This window comes from Artemia franciscana, chromosome 21 (assembly GCF_032884065.1).
Source record: "Artemia franciscana chromosome 21, ASM3288406v1, whole genome shotgun sequence".
NCBI classification, from domain to species: Eukaryota; Metazoa; Arthropoda; class Branchiopoda; order Anostraca; family Artemiidae; genus Artemia; species Artemia franciscana.
Window position 1 is genome coordinate 5,713,460 of NC_088883.1, and position 14,568 is coordinate 5,728,027.

Sequence of the window (14,568 nt, forward strand, 5' to 3'; positions counted from 1 at the left end):
TGGTGAGTTTTGCATTTAGTGAGAACCAGGCATAAGGGAGAGAGGGTTTGTTTAGATCTGCATCTTTTGAAATATCAACTTAATGTTCTGGGACGCTTAAATATTTACATATCAAAAATGGTTGCATTTTTTTTTGTGACGGGAATAAGCGTCTATTCTGTTCCTTTTCTTTAAAGACAGAAACAAATTCAGTATGCGCAGACAAATCAACGAAAGAATGTAAGCAAAGTGTGAATTCCCATAGGAATAAAGAAAAACAATGAAAAAATTTATTGAAAAATAAATATGTCAACAAGAGACTGCAAATTACCATTCTTTGATTGTAAAGTAGGAGTTTTTTTTTTATCTTTACTTACAAATAGCTTAAGAATTTTATATACCACGACCTCTCGGCTCCTACGGCTCCTGCAAATATGTAGTAAAATTATAGGGATGCAATGTGGACCGAAAGTCTTGCAAAAAATTTGGAAATCTAAAATTGAACTCAAACAGATGCTGGAAACAGACAGGAAGTTCCACTCTCGGGAGTTCTGAAAACCGTAATACCTGAATTTTGGGGGCTTTATCAACAAAATGGAAAGAAAATCAATAAAAAAAAGATAAATGATTTTCATCGAAAAATAGTTTTTCTTGAGCTTTCAGTTTTTGATTTGTTTTACTTTTGTCTCTATAACACAAGATACGGAGCAAACTCCAAATACCAAGTTAAAGAGCTTTCAATTGAACATACATTTTGAAACGTAGCGCACAGGCTGACAGATAAATTAGAGATGACACGATAAAAGGTAGGGGCCTGCTTCTTCATTAATGCGTATTAAATTTCCACGTATCTACATTCTTTCAAATAAATAGTGACGAAGACCACACTGCTTTTCCATCATACACAACAAGCAGAACAATAAGGAATTTTTTACAAGCCTGGAATACCAACTTCAAAGAATATTTCGACCCTATGTCCAAAGGCCCTCCTCAGCCGATAGATTTAGTTCCTTTTACGTTTTCTTTTTTTTTTTTGTTTTGCTGAGGATGATCCTTGGTTACAGGGTTGAAGAAAACTAATGAAAAGCAGCGCAAGAAAAAAGTCTTAAACCCTTTTTCTCACCCGTACACGCAACACCTGCGACGAGAGTGATCCCTAATTCTCAAGTTAATGGGCCTCAAGTTAGTGAGTAAAATACATAACATGTTTTCATAAAAAAAACCGGTATACATGCTGATAGATAAATCGAGAGGGCACTATCAGGGTGGTGGTTTGATTCCTCATAATTTTTTTTTCAGGCCTCTAGGTTTTCCGATCTTTCTTGAGAGGATTTTTACCGCATAAGGTATTTAAAAAGGGTATAGTTTACCTGTCATAATCAATTCTGCAGTAGAGTCTACCTTGTTTGAAGAAGCAGGACTGAGATAGGCTGTTGCTGCACACACTGCACACAACACATTCTTCATGAAAAGAACACTCGCCTATTCGCATAATATATCGATCGTTTATGTTCCGTCCACAAGCTTGGCAAATTGTGAAGGAATATTCTGAGAGGGTCTCAGTATCTAAAAAGAAAGTTTGAATTAGTGTTCAATTTTGAAGTTCATTCGATGCGTCTCCCTCTTCTACAAATCAGCATCTAGAATCCAGATCAGCCTCCTTTAGGCTGCCGTCAGCTTATTTTTTACACTGTCAGACTCCTATAGGCTATATATCATGCGACGAGAGTGATCCCGAATTCCCAAGTTAGTTGGTTTTGAGTAAGATATATAGCATGTTTTCATAAAATGTTTTCACAAAATGTTTTTGTATTTACCTCACTGATCCTTATAACCTTTATTGTAAAGGAGTTTAGTTAAAGTTTTTCTGTAATCGTAAGGGATCTTTTTTTAAATTGTATCCGCAGTTTTCATGATTATTAGTAACTTTGCGGCCACCATTCGGTTTATGTAAAATCTTTCAAATAAATATAGCATTTAATTTTTTCTAGATCTCATTGTCAAAATAAAATTATACGAGAGACAATCTGACAAATTTTTGTCATATCGGTATGCTTATTCAAGTTGTTTACAGCGATTGCAGTATTTTGGAGGTTATTATGAAGTGAGTTTCATTTATTTTTATTCTTTTTTTTCAGATTTTTAATATTTAAACTTTTTTTGTTGTACTGTTTTATTTAAATTATAGCCACTTTTCTGTCTCAAATTTGTCAACGAAAAAGCGGTGTGGTCTACGAAACCATTTAAATTATTACCTACTCGCAAATTAAATACTTCCAAATTGTCAATTCTTTATTCATTTCTATCTATTTTTAAAACTTTATCACAGTTAAACATATTCTCAAAATGGTGTGTTTTGCGTCTTTATTACCTTCTTTATGACTAATTGAGCCCCCGCTCCTACCTTTAACTTTGGCAGAGTCAGCTTTATTTGGTAAAACTATAAATATATATATATATATATATATATATATATATATATATATATATATATACATATATATATATATATATATATATATATATATATATATATATATATATATATATATATATATATATATATATATATATATGTATATATATTTACATATATATATATATATATATATATATATATATATATATATATATATATATATATATATATATATATATATGTATGTATATTTACATATATATATATATATATATATATATATATATATATATATATATATATATATATATATATATATATATATATATATATATATATATATGTATATATATTTACATATATATATGTATATATATATATATATATATATATATATATATATATATATATATATATATATATATATATATATATATATATAGGTAAAATTGGTGCAAACAGTATTACTGGCTTTCATATAAAGTGAATATACCACTTGATGCCTTTTTTAATGCTGTTTACAAATATAATACTCGCTTCTACCGCAAATAAAATAAAAAAAAACTAATTTTTTTTTAGCTGAAAGTAAGGAGCGACATTAAAACTTAAAACGAACAGAAATTACTCTGTATATGAAATGGGTTTTCCCCTCCACAATCCCTCGCTCTTTACGCTAAAGCTTTTAATTGTTTTAAAAAGTAGAATTGTGGCAAAAAGTCAAAGTTTAGCGTAAAGAGCGAGGGATTGTGGAGGGGACAACCCATTTCATATACAGAGTAATTTCTGTTCGTTTTAAGTTTTAATGTCGCTCCTTACTTTCAGCTAAAAAAATTAGTTTTTTTTATTTAATTTCTGAACGTTTTTGAATTAATGCATGTTTGGTTTTGGCTCTCCGCACATAAATTATTAAAATGAAATTTGCATATTAATTCCTTTTTTGGCTAAATGGCTTTCTCTTAGTTTTGATCAGATGATTTTGAGAAATAAGGGGTGAGGAAGGAGGCCTAGTTGCCCTGTAATTTTTCGGTTACTTAAAAAGGCAACTAGAACTTTTAATTTTAACGAACGTTTTTATTAGTAAAAAATATGCGTAACTTAAGAATTAACTTACGTAACAAACTTTCATAACCTTATATTTTTATTATGTATACGAGGGGGTTTGTACCCTCGTTAATACCTCGCTCTTTACACTAAATCGTAAGTTTTGTCCCAATTCTTTAAGCATGACCCCTGAATCAGAAAGGCCGTAGAATAAATAGTTGAAATTACTAAAAATACTTTAGCATAAAGAGCAAGGTGTTAGTCTCCTCCTAAATACCTCGCTCTTTATGCTAAAGTATTTTTAGAACCCCTCATATGCGTAATAATCTCTGTTCGTTTTAAGTTTCAATGCTACTTCTTCCTTTCATTTGAAAAAAACGTTTTCATGTTTATTTTTCATTGTTTTCTTATAGTAATGCTAGAGAATCCTGCGCCCTTTTCATTGAATTTTTCTTCCCCCATGGCAGATTCCTCCAAGGAAAGATCCTCCGACATAGCCCCCTCTCCTCAGCCCCACCCCCAAGTAAAATAAAATCCCCCTGAAAACGTCTGTACACTTCCCAATAACCATTACTATATGTAAACACTGGTCAAAGTTTGTAACTTGCAGCCCCTCCCCCAGGGATTGTGGGGGAGTAAGTCATCCCCAAAGACATAGTTATTATGGTTTTCGACTATGTTGAACAAAATGGCTATCTCAAAATTTTGATCCGTTGACTTTGGGAAAAAAATGAGCGTGGGAGGGGGCCTAGATGCCCTCCAAATTTTTTGGCCACTTAAAAAGGGCACTAGAACTTTTCATTCCGTTAGAATGAGCCCTCTTGTGACATTCTAGGACCACTTGGTCGATACGATGACCCCTGGGGAAAAAAAACAAAAACAAAAAAACAAACAAATAAACACGCACCCGTGATTTGTCTTCTGGCAAAAAATACAAAATTCCACATTTTTGTAGATAGGAGCTTGACACTTCTACAGTAGGGTTCTCTGATACGCTGAATCTGATGGTGTCATTTTCGTTAAGATCCTACGACTTTTAGGGGGTGTTTCCCCCTATTTTCATAAATAAGGCAAATTTTCTCAGGCTCGTAACTTTTGATGGGTAGAACTAAACTTGATGAAACTTATATATTTAAAATCAGCATTAAAATGCAATTCTTTTTATGTAGCTATTGATATCAAAATTCAATTCTTTAGAGTTTTGGTTACTATTGAGGTCGCTCCTTACTACAGTTCGTTACCACGAACTGTTTGATTCAGATTTAAGCACTTTTTGACCTCTTAAAAATGACCTAAATATTAGGTATAAAAAATCTGTAATAGTTTAGAAACAAATTTGGGCTATATATTTGCACATCAGGGGGGTGGGGGTAAAGCACAGCATATATTAAATACGTAAATTAACCATTTCTGTATTATTATTATTTTTTTTTTATGTGTGTTTGTGCACATGGAATTTTAATGAGAAGAGAAATCACCAGTGCAACAGAAAAAACACATAAAAAAATACAGCAATGGTTAGGTTACATATTTAATATATGCTATGCTTTACCCCCACCCCCCTGATGTGAAAATATATAGCCCAAATTTGTTTCTAAACTATTACAGATTTGTAATGACCTCATATGTAGGTCATTTTTAAGAGGTCAAGAGGTCAAAAAGTGCTTATTATCAAACAGTTCGTGGTAACGAACTGTAGTAAGGAGCTATCCGGCTCAATAGTAACCGAAACTCTAAAAAATTGAATTTTGATATAAATAGCTACATCAAAAGAATCGCATTTTAATGCTGATTTTAAATATATAAGTTTCATCAAGTTTAGTCTTAGCCATCAAAAGTTACGAGCCTGAGAAAATTTGCCTTATTTAGGAAAATAGGGGGAAACACCCCCTAAAAGTCGTAGGATCTTAACGAAAATGACACCATCAGATTCAGCGTATCAGAGAACCCTACTGTAGAAGTTTCAAGCTCCTATCTACAAAAATGTGGAATTTTGCATTTTTTGCCAGAAGACAAATCACGGGTGCGTGTTTATTTGTTTGTTTTTTTTTTGTTTTTTTTTTTTTTTCCCAGGGGTCATCGTATCGACCAAGTGGTCCTAGAATGTCGCAAGAGGGCTCATTCTAACGGAAATGAAAAGTTCTAGTGCCCTTTTTAAGTGACCAAAAAATTGGAGGGCATCTAGGCCTCCTCCCACGCTCATTTTTTTCCCAAAGTCAACGGATCAAAATTTTGAGATAGCCATTTTGTTTGGCATAGTCGAAAATCTTAATAACTATGTTTTTGGGGATGACTTACTCCCCCACAGTCCCTGGGGGAGGGGTTGCAAGTTACAAACTTCAACCAGTGTTTACATATAATAATGGTTATTGGGAAGTGTACAGACGTTTTCAGGGGGATTTTTTTGGTTTTGGGGGTAGGGTTGAGGGAGGGGGCTATGTGGGAGGATCTTTCCTTGGAGAAATATGCCATGGGGGAAAAAATTAATGAAAATGGCGCAGGATTTTCTAGCATTACTATATAAAAAAAAAACAATGAAAAAATAAACATGAAAACGTTTTTTCAAATGAAAGTAAGGAATAGCATTGAAATTTAAAACAAACAGAGATTAATACGCATATGAAGGGTTCTAAAAATACTTTAGCATAAAGAGCGAGGTATTTAGGAGGAGATAAATACCTCACTCTTTATGCTAAAATATTTTTAGTGATTTCAACTATTTATTCTACGGCCTATTTGATTCAGGGGTCATTTTTAAGAATTGGAACAAAACTTACGATTTAGTGTAAAGAGCGAGGTATTAACGAGGGTACAAACCCCCTCGTACACATAATAAAAATATAAGAATATAAAAGTTTGTTACGTAAGTTAATTCTTAAGTTACGTATATTTTTTACTAATAAAAACGTTCGTTGAATATTAAAAGTTCTAGTAGCCTTTTTAAGTAACCGAAAAATTGGAGGGCAGCTAGGCCTCCTTCCCCACCCCTTATTTCTCAAAATCGTCTGATCAAAACTAAGAGAAAGCCATTTAGCCAAAAAAAAATTAATATACTAATTTCATTTCAATAATTTATGTGCGGAGAGCCAAAATCAAACATGCATTAATTCAAAAACGTTCAGAAATTAAATAAAAAAAACTAGTTTTTTTTTAACTGAAAGTAAGGAGCGACATTAAAACTTAAAACGAACAGAAATTACTCCGTATATGAAATGGGTTGTCCCCTCCACAGTCCCACGCTCTTTACGCTAAAGTTTTTAATTGTTTTAAAAAGTAGAATTGTGGCAAAGAGTCAAACTTTAGCGTAAAGAGCGTGGGACTGCGGAGGGGACAACCCATTTCATATACGGAGTAATTTCTGTTCGTTTTAAGTTTTAATGTCACTCCTTACTTTCAGTTAAAAAAAAACTAGTTTTTTTTATTTAGTATTTGTAAAGAGCATAAAAAAGGCATATATATATATATATATATATATATATATATATATATATATATATATATATATATATTATATGTATATATATAAATAACTAAGGGAAAGGTGTAAACCAAGGTCCTTAGGAAAATTTTAAGTTAAAAAATTTACAGTTTTTAATAATTCTAGTAAAAAATACAGTTTCTTCTTTTTTTACGCGGCAGGCGTTGTAAGCCTGCAGGTATTGCAGGGCAATATATGCCCTGGGGGCATATATTGTTCTTATAGAAAGGATGCTCATATAAACTTCAGAGAGAGCTTTGTTTGTTTGGAAACTCCCCAAAGTTCCAATTCACCTTTTCAGAGTCAAAAGAGATTGGAGGGAAACTAGCCCCCATCCCACGCCCTTCACCTCCAAACCCATCTGGTAAAATTTTGTGATAGCCATTTTGTTAAAAATAGTTCAAACCTGAGATAATAAAAACTACGGGGTCGAAACTATTCCCTCAAGGGCTCAGAGGCAGGTGTTGGAAGTTATGCCCTAGGGCATATACGGTTCCTACAGAAGGGATACTCGTATAAAATTCAGAAAATACTCCTTGATTGGAAAATGAGAGTTTAATTTTATTTCTAAAGGGTAAGCCTTATTATGAGTCAAATATTATGAGTCCCCAGAGCCTGGCGGAAGGGTTGCAGCTTATGTCCTGGGGGCATGTACAGTTTTTTTATAGAAGAACTGGTCTTATTAACCTCGGAGGGGACTCAAATGAATAGAAAAGATCTAATTCCGCTTTTAAGAGTCAAAAGTTATTCGATGGCAACCAGCCCCCCTCCCCCGCCAACCCTGTTTTCCCCAAATGCATCCAATCGAAGAACCTGGGAGTAAGTGTTAAATCTGGCCCCTGGGAGAATATAAGATTTTTATGGTAGGGATGGTAGTATAAACTTCAGAAATGGATTTTTTGATTATAAATCAGAATTTCTAGTGCCCTTTTTAAGAGTCAAAAGGGATCATAGGACAATTCGCCCTACCCCCAATGTTCATTTTCCCCCAAATGGATCTGATCAAAATCTTGGGATAACTATTTCTTTATATTTCAAGAAGACCCCTCCCCCAACCCGAGGGAAGGGCTGTAACTTTTGCCCCGCGGGTAAAAATAGGTAAAGGATACGGCATTAGACTTTAAAGTCGGTACTGGCGGTGCTGATCTCCGTTTCTTGACCCTTCAGCCAGGAAGTGCAATGGGGGGTTGGGGCGAGCCATCCTGTGCTTTCGCACATCCTTCCTGTTTAACTTCCCCAGATTTCTCGAGGTACCCATTTAGAGCTGAGTCGACTCTGGCTAAGCTTACAGAGTCACGCCCCTGACCCCCGTCCCAACTGAAGAATTGGGTACACCGGGATTCGAACTCGCATCCTCTCAGACAAGAGATCCCGAATCCAGCGGACCCGGCTTCGTCCCCGCGGGTATATAAGGTTTACACGGAAAAGGTGGTCTTATAAAATTCAGCGGGGACTCAAATGATTTTAAATTGAAAGTTTTGGTTCCTTTTTTAAGAGTCAAGTGATTCGATGGCAACCAGCCTTCCCCAACCACACTCAAGTAGTATTTGCATTATGGATTTGCCTACTTGTCTACACCTTTCAAAGAGAGTGAATATCCCCTCGCTTGTCAAGGTCATTCCCTAAAGCACTCTTGGGCATCAATGAACTCTATCAAGGCCATTCCCTAAGGCACTCACGAGGAGCAACTAACTCTGAACAAGCCCGAAAAAGGCGACTCTAATGGTGTACTTTAAGACCAATGAGATCGGAACCAACCCGATAATAACGATTTTCTAAGGCGCTCTTGAGGAACAATGAACTCTGAAGAAACCCGTACAAAACGGTTTTTCTGTCTTAATACTTCTTTGAAACGGGTTGCGTTATGATCTAAGATGTTCGCTAAGTATTTTCCGATGATTTCAGAAATACTTGATTGGAGTAATATTTGAACTGGGGACTCCTAAGAATGATGGAATGACGTGCTAGTCAACTGAAAAAACAAGTCAATGCTGAGAAATATACTGGTAAAAACCCTCTAATATCACCTCATGAATTAACAATTAAATGAAATGAGTAGTATCCTATTTATATTTCCTACCACACCCGTTGAATTTATAAATTATTTGTCTGGTGTAGGAATCAAACGTGATTTCCTACGATAAAAAAACGATCCGTTATACATGTGAACCAAGAAGTCAATGATATGCTTATATTCTTAGAAATTCATTCTAAGCAATAGGTGTACTACCTATGCCATGCACTTGCTATGTCATTGAATTGTATGTGTTTGTATATCATATATAATCATTAGTTTTTAAAAACACCCCCCCCCCTACTAGTCATTCTTGAACATTTAAATTCAATTCTTCAAATATTTTAGAACTTGGGCGTTCAGGGGACAGTAAAGAGCAATATTAAAACTAAAGTGCATAAAAACTGCCTTCGGGTGGTTTATACTGATTTCCTTGGCCTTGGGATGTTAGTTGCGCAATTGATACTGAGAGTTTTATGACTCCTTCCAGCAATGAATGATACGGGTGTCATGCATCACTGCACCACGGATTATTTATATCTCGAAGAAAAAACGTCACGAAGGCAAAACAAAAAGTCTCAAAATTAAAAAATGTAATGAAGAAAAAATGTCTCGAAGTTAAAAAACAACGTCTCAAAGAAAAAAAAGCTTTACGAAGAAAAAAATGTCTCGAAGTAAAAACAAAAATGTTACGAAGAGAAAAAACTTCTCAAAGGTGTAAACAAAACATCGAAGTTAAAAAACGTCACGAAATTAAAGCAAAACGTCTCGAAGTTAAAAGAAAAGTCACGAAGAAAAACCATCTCGAAGTTGAAAACAACTTCTCAAAGAAAATAACGTCACAAAGAAAAAACAATGTCTCGAAGTTAAAAAAAAGCCACGGAAAAAAACACTAAGTTGAAAAAGTCACGAAGAAAAAAACGTCTCGAAATTAAAACAGAAACGTCTCGAAGTTAAAAGAAAAGCGTCACGAATATTCTTGAGTAATAAAACATTTCGAAGAAAAAAACGTCAGGAAGTTAAAACAAAGCGTCTTGAAGTTAAGAAAACGTCATGAAGAAAAAAATTCTCAAAGTTAAAAAACGACGTCTAGAAAAAAACATTTCAAAGTCTCGAAGTTGAAAAATGTCGTGAAGAAAAGACGTCTTTAAGTAAAAAAAATAACGTCTCTAAGTAAAAAACATCTCGAAGTTAAATAAACGTCACGAGAAAAACGTCTTGAAGATAAAAATGTCGGAAAGAAAAAAAACGTCTCTATGTTTAAAAAAAAAAAATGTCACGAAGAACTTTATTTCTAGTCTTGTTACCACAAGCAATCGCACTGATAGTTTCAAACTAAGCAATGATGGATAACAATATTCAAATATAAATATCTTTGTACTGCATCCATAGCATCGGTAAAGGCCATTACCCCCAACTAATAAGCTTCAGACACGTTACAACCCCAAAAAGGGGAAAAAAAAAAACAAAACAACCTCAAGTCTGAAAGTCCCAAAAAACTAGTACTATGATATCTCACTCTTTACGCTAAAGTTTTTTAGTACTTGCAAAAAAGCTCCTTATTGTTTGAATTAAACGACCCCTATGTTTCAGGAGTCGCTCTTAAGGAACTGGGACAAAATTCAAACTGTAGCGTAAAGAGCGAGGTGTTGAGGAAGAGGTGACCTGCTTCATATACGTAATAATTTCTTTTTTGTTTTAAGTTTCAATGTTGCTCCTTGCTTTCAGTTGGAAAAACTTGGTTTTTTTACTATAATTTCTGATTGTTTTTAAGTAATGCCAGAAAATCTGGCCCTACTTCCATGGGGAAGTAACCTCCCCATGGAAATATTAAAAAAAAATTGAATCCCAGTGACAAGTTACCCAGGACAATTGCCCTTAACAACTCCACGCGTAAAAATTGAGGAGGAAAAGAGAAAGCAAGACATATAAAAATTCTTACAAATTCCCCCAGTGTTTATTTTCCCCTGAAAACTCACCCCTGGAAACTTTCCACCCCACGAAAAATCCCCCCATGTTAAAAAAAACAGAAGAAAATTCCCCCCACCCGAAAATGTATGCATACCTCCCAATAACGTATGGTATGTGTAAACAATAGGTATACTTGATAACTTAAAGACCTTTCCCCTGGGGCTGTGAGGGGGGGGGGGGGGGTCATGTTATGTTATATCCAAAGGCATATTTATTGGGCCTTCCAACTATCATGAACAAAATGGCTTTCTCAAAAGTTTGATCGGACGATTTTGGGAAAAAAGTGGCGGGGGAGGGGGCCTAGTCTTCCTCCAATCTTCTTGGTTACTTACAAAGGGCAATATAACTTTTAATTTCCGTTCGAGTGAGCCCTTTCACGATATTCTAAGACCACTGGATCGATACGATCACCCCCCCCCCCCCGAAAAAATAAAATAAACACACATTCATGATCTTTTTTCTGGCAAAAAAACAATAAAAATAAAGAAAATTCCTCATTTTTGCAGATAAGAGCTTGAAACCTCTACAGTAGGGTTTTCTGATACGTTAAATCTGATATTTAAATCCGAGATTTAGCGAGCGCTAATCAGGTTAGTCAAGTAGCGAGCGCTTAGTCAATCAGGTTTTTCAAAGGATTTTCTTATTGACTGAAACACTCTTTTAAAAATTACAATTGGCTCAAATTACTGCTAGCTAAACTTTTGTATTAGTCGAATCTGACTATGAATTGGCCTTAAGGGGAAAAGAAGCAATAACAACATTATGACTACCGTGATAAATTCTGCATTTTATTTGACAAGTGATCCTAGTTTTTTTTTTTTTTGGGGGGGGGAGGATGTATAGCTATAGAACCGTCTTATATTTTCATCATTTAATAAATGTTTATGTTATTGTACGCAGTCGAGGAGAAGATTTAAACCATGGGGACAGCTAATGAGGACACCGATGCGATGTCAACCGCCAAGAGAATTGTTATGACCTAGAAAAATCTTCGACTGAGTTAAAATCTAAATTCTAAAGTGAAGATGGCAAACCCTACCTCTTCCACCAAATGACAAACTCTAGCCGCGCCCATAGTTTGAACCGTTAGGTGGCAGCAAAACAGTTTGTGCAAGTTCTGTTCGTATATTACTAATTAAACTCAGATATAAAATCTCAATATCTACCTGTCTGAGTTTCCATAATACGTGGGGGTGAAACTCCGATTCCCGGTCCTGTAAATATCCTACAGTCCTCACGTACCATAATCATTACCCCCTGATTCCAAAGTCACACTCCTGCAAACTAAAGATACCTTAAACTGGAGAAAGAGATCCACTGGAATAGGAGGGATCTAATATATCGATCTTAGAAATTTCGAATATCTCATTGGCAAAGCAGCTGAGGGGAAATTGATAGGTCATTCCCAACCAGAGTCGAATCCAATTGGCTCTTCTAAACTATCTGAAATCTGATTGGTTGAAGTTTAATATCTTCTTGTGTACACATCAGTTCTTACGTTTCTCTAGGAGTTTTATTGGAATTCTTGGACAGAAAAAATGCTTCGCTTTGTTTAGCAAGGAGGGGAGGATGCTTTGGGAGATCAAAAGATCATGCAATTGAAAGATCGGATGTCATCTTTGCTGTTTAAAGACCAGTGTTTACGATGGCTTGCTCTCTCCAGAGAGAAATAATGAACAACTTTGAAATGCTTACATAGTGACGTTTGTGAAGTCTACTAGCTGAAAGATGCGTTGAAGATTAAAAACAATGAAGTTTATGAAGTTTAAAATCAAATAAAATAATAAATAAGAATAAGCTCAAGTTTAGGCCTATATAAAAGTAGCCAACAACTATATTGGCCTACTCGCTTAGAAAGAGAAAAGCACCGTAGCGCGTGCTCTTTTCTGAAGACGTGTTGTTTTACCCCCATCTCTTGAACGCAAAATTATAAGCCTTCTTACCCCCCCCCCCTAATAAACACCGTACTTATCAGTTATATAATAAACGCTCGGGAAGTGAGGTTCGATTAATGATAATGAAATAAAACTAAGTATGATGAATATATAATAGTTTAGAAACAAATTTGGGCTATATATTTGCACATTAGGGGAGGGGGTAAAGCAAAGCATATATTAAATGCGTAAACTGACCATTGCTGTATTTAATATATGCTATGCTTTACCCCTACCTCCCTAATGTGCAAATATATAGCCCAAATTTGTTTGCACAAACCCAAACTAAATACTTAAATAAAATATAGCTACAATTTATTTTTCAACCAAGCCAAAGCTAATTGTGTGGTATAAAGAAGTTACTTGGCCAGTTTCTTGTGTCATGCTGGAGTCATTCGCGATCGAATTTGTATAGTGTCTCTTATATAACCGATAAGTACCAGAAACACTTTTCCTGAAAGCTTAAAACCGATTTCTCATCCGTAAGACAAAATAGGGTAGATTTACCAAAATGTAAAATTCGCTACATTGACATCAGAGCCAACGCTACGGCATTGTTTACAGTAAAGGCCATTAGACTTCTATGTTCTTTTTTGTCCCCAGAGGCACTTCATATGGAAAGAGTGATCAGATGAACTTTGGAGGGGGCTCAGTCGACTGGAAATCGGAAGTTCTAGTGTCCTTTTTAATAGTTAAAAATGATCGACAAAAGTACAACGAAGTTCGAAAAACTTCAAGTTTAGGTCTATATAAAAGTAGCTAAAAACTGCCGGCCTTCATGCATAAAAAGGGAAAAATATCTAAGCGTATACTCTTTTCAGAAGACTGGAGAAATCTAGTTTTACCCCCATCTTCCGAACACAAAATAATAATTATTCTTAACCTCCCCTTTTAATAAAATATAAAACTCGCTACATTGACAAAAAAAAGAAAGAAAAATGCATGCGTTCTTTTGATCATCAGAGCATACTGACACTTCGGGCTGTTGTATTTTTGAAAATACTTCACCTACCCGTTGTTTAATATCCTTTGATTGCTTTCAGAAGGTGATTGGCTGGGACTTACCAAAATTAATATAGCGAGATATTTTACTCTGGGGTTAAACCTGAGGTAGTGAGTATTTTGAGTACTCCTATTCCTACTCTTCAATCACATGAAATATCTTGATGTTGATAAAACGGTTGAGACTGAATTACCTATAAATGACAGTCAACCAAAAAAAAAAGAGATTAAGTTTTTTTTTAAACAACGATTAAGAAAAAGACGAGGGTTGTTATCAGCCAGTGGTTAATATACAGATAAAAAGCATCCTCGTAAAAGAGTGGCGCTTCGCGCTACTATTTTACAGACTATAATTTTTGCATCGACTGGCTGAAAAGTTGGGGGGTATCTTCCATCCCCCCAGAAGTTACACCCCTGCTAGAGCCTATCAAAACCAGTAAGAAATTAATACAACACTAAACCATCTTAAACAACCAGAGCTATGCATGTACTATACCAACCCAGCAATGCACCAACCAAAACACCAACCTTTACACCAGTGGGTTCCATTTAGGGCTTCATCCTTTACTCATACCATCTAGCTTCAAGCTTTTTTAAATCTTTTCTTGTAACCTCTTCTCATTTCAGGTTGAGGTTTTATTTCTGATTAAATAAAAAAAAACAAGTTTTTTTTTTAACTGAAAGTAAGGAGCGACATTAAAACTTAAAGCGAACAGAAATTATTCTGTAT

At 34.8% G+C, this 14,568-nt stretch overlaps 1 protein-coding gene across 3 annotated transcripts in view; it reads right to left on the reverse strand.

Moving 5' to 3' along the window:
- The window catches only part of LOC136040526 (LIM/homeobox protein LMX-1.2-like), a 38,478-nt gene extending 26,292 nt beyond the window's left edge, over positions 1-12,186 (reverse strand). For all 3 annotated transcript variants that reach the window (XM_065724704.1, XM_065724703.1, XM_065724705.1), the window contains exons 1-2: positions 12,069-12,186; positions 1,350-1,545 (exon numbers count right to left, since the gene is read on the reverse strand). In XM_065724704.1, the coding sequence (XP_065580776.1) occupies positions 1,350-1,545; positions 12,069-12,153 (281 nt within the window). In that variant the 5' untranslated portion in view covers positions 12,154-12,186. The remainder of the gene's footprint in view (positions 1-1,349; positions 1,546-12,068) is intronic.
- Positions 12,187-14,568: the final 2,382 nt, after the last annotated feature.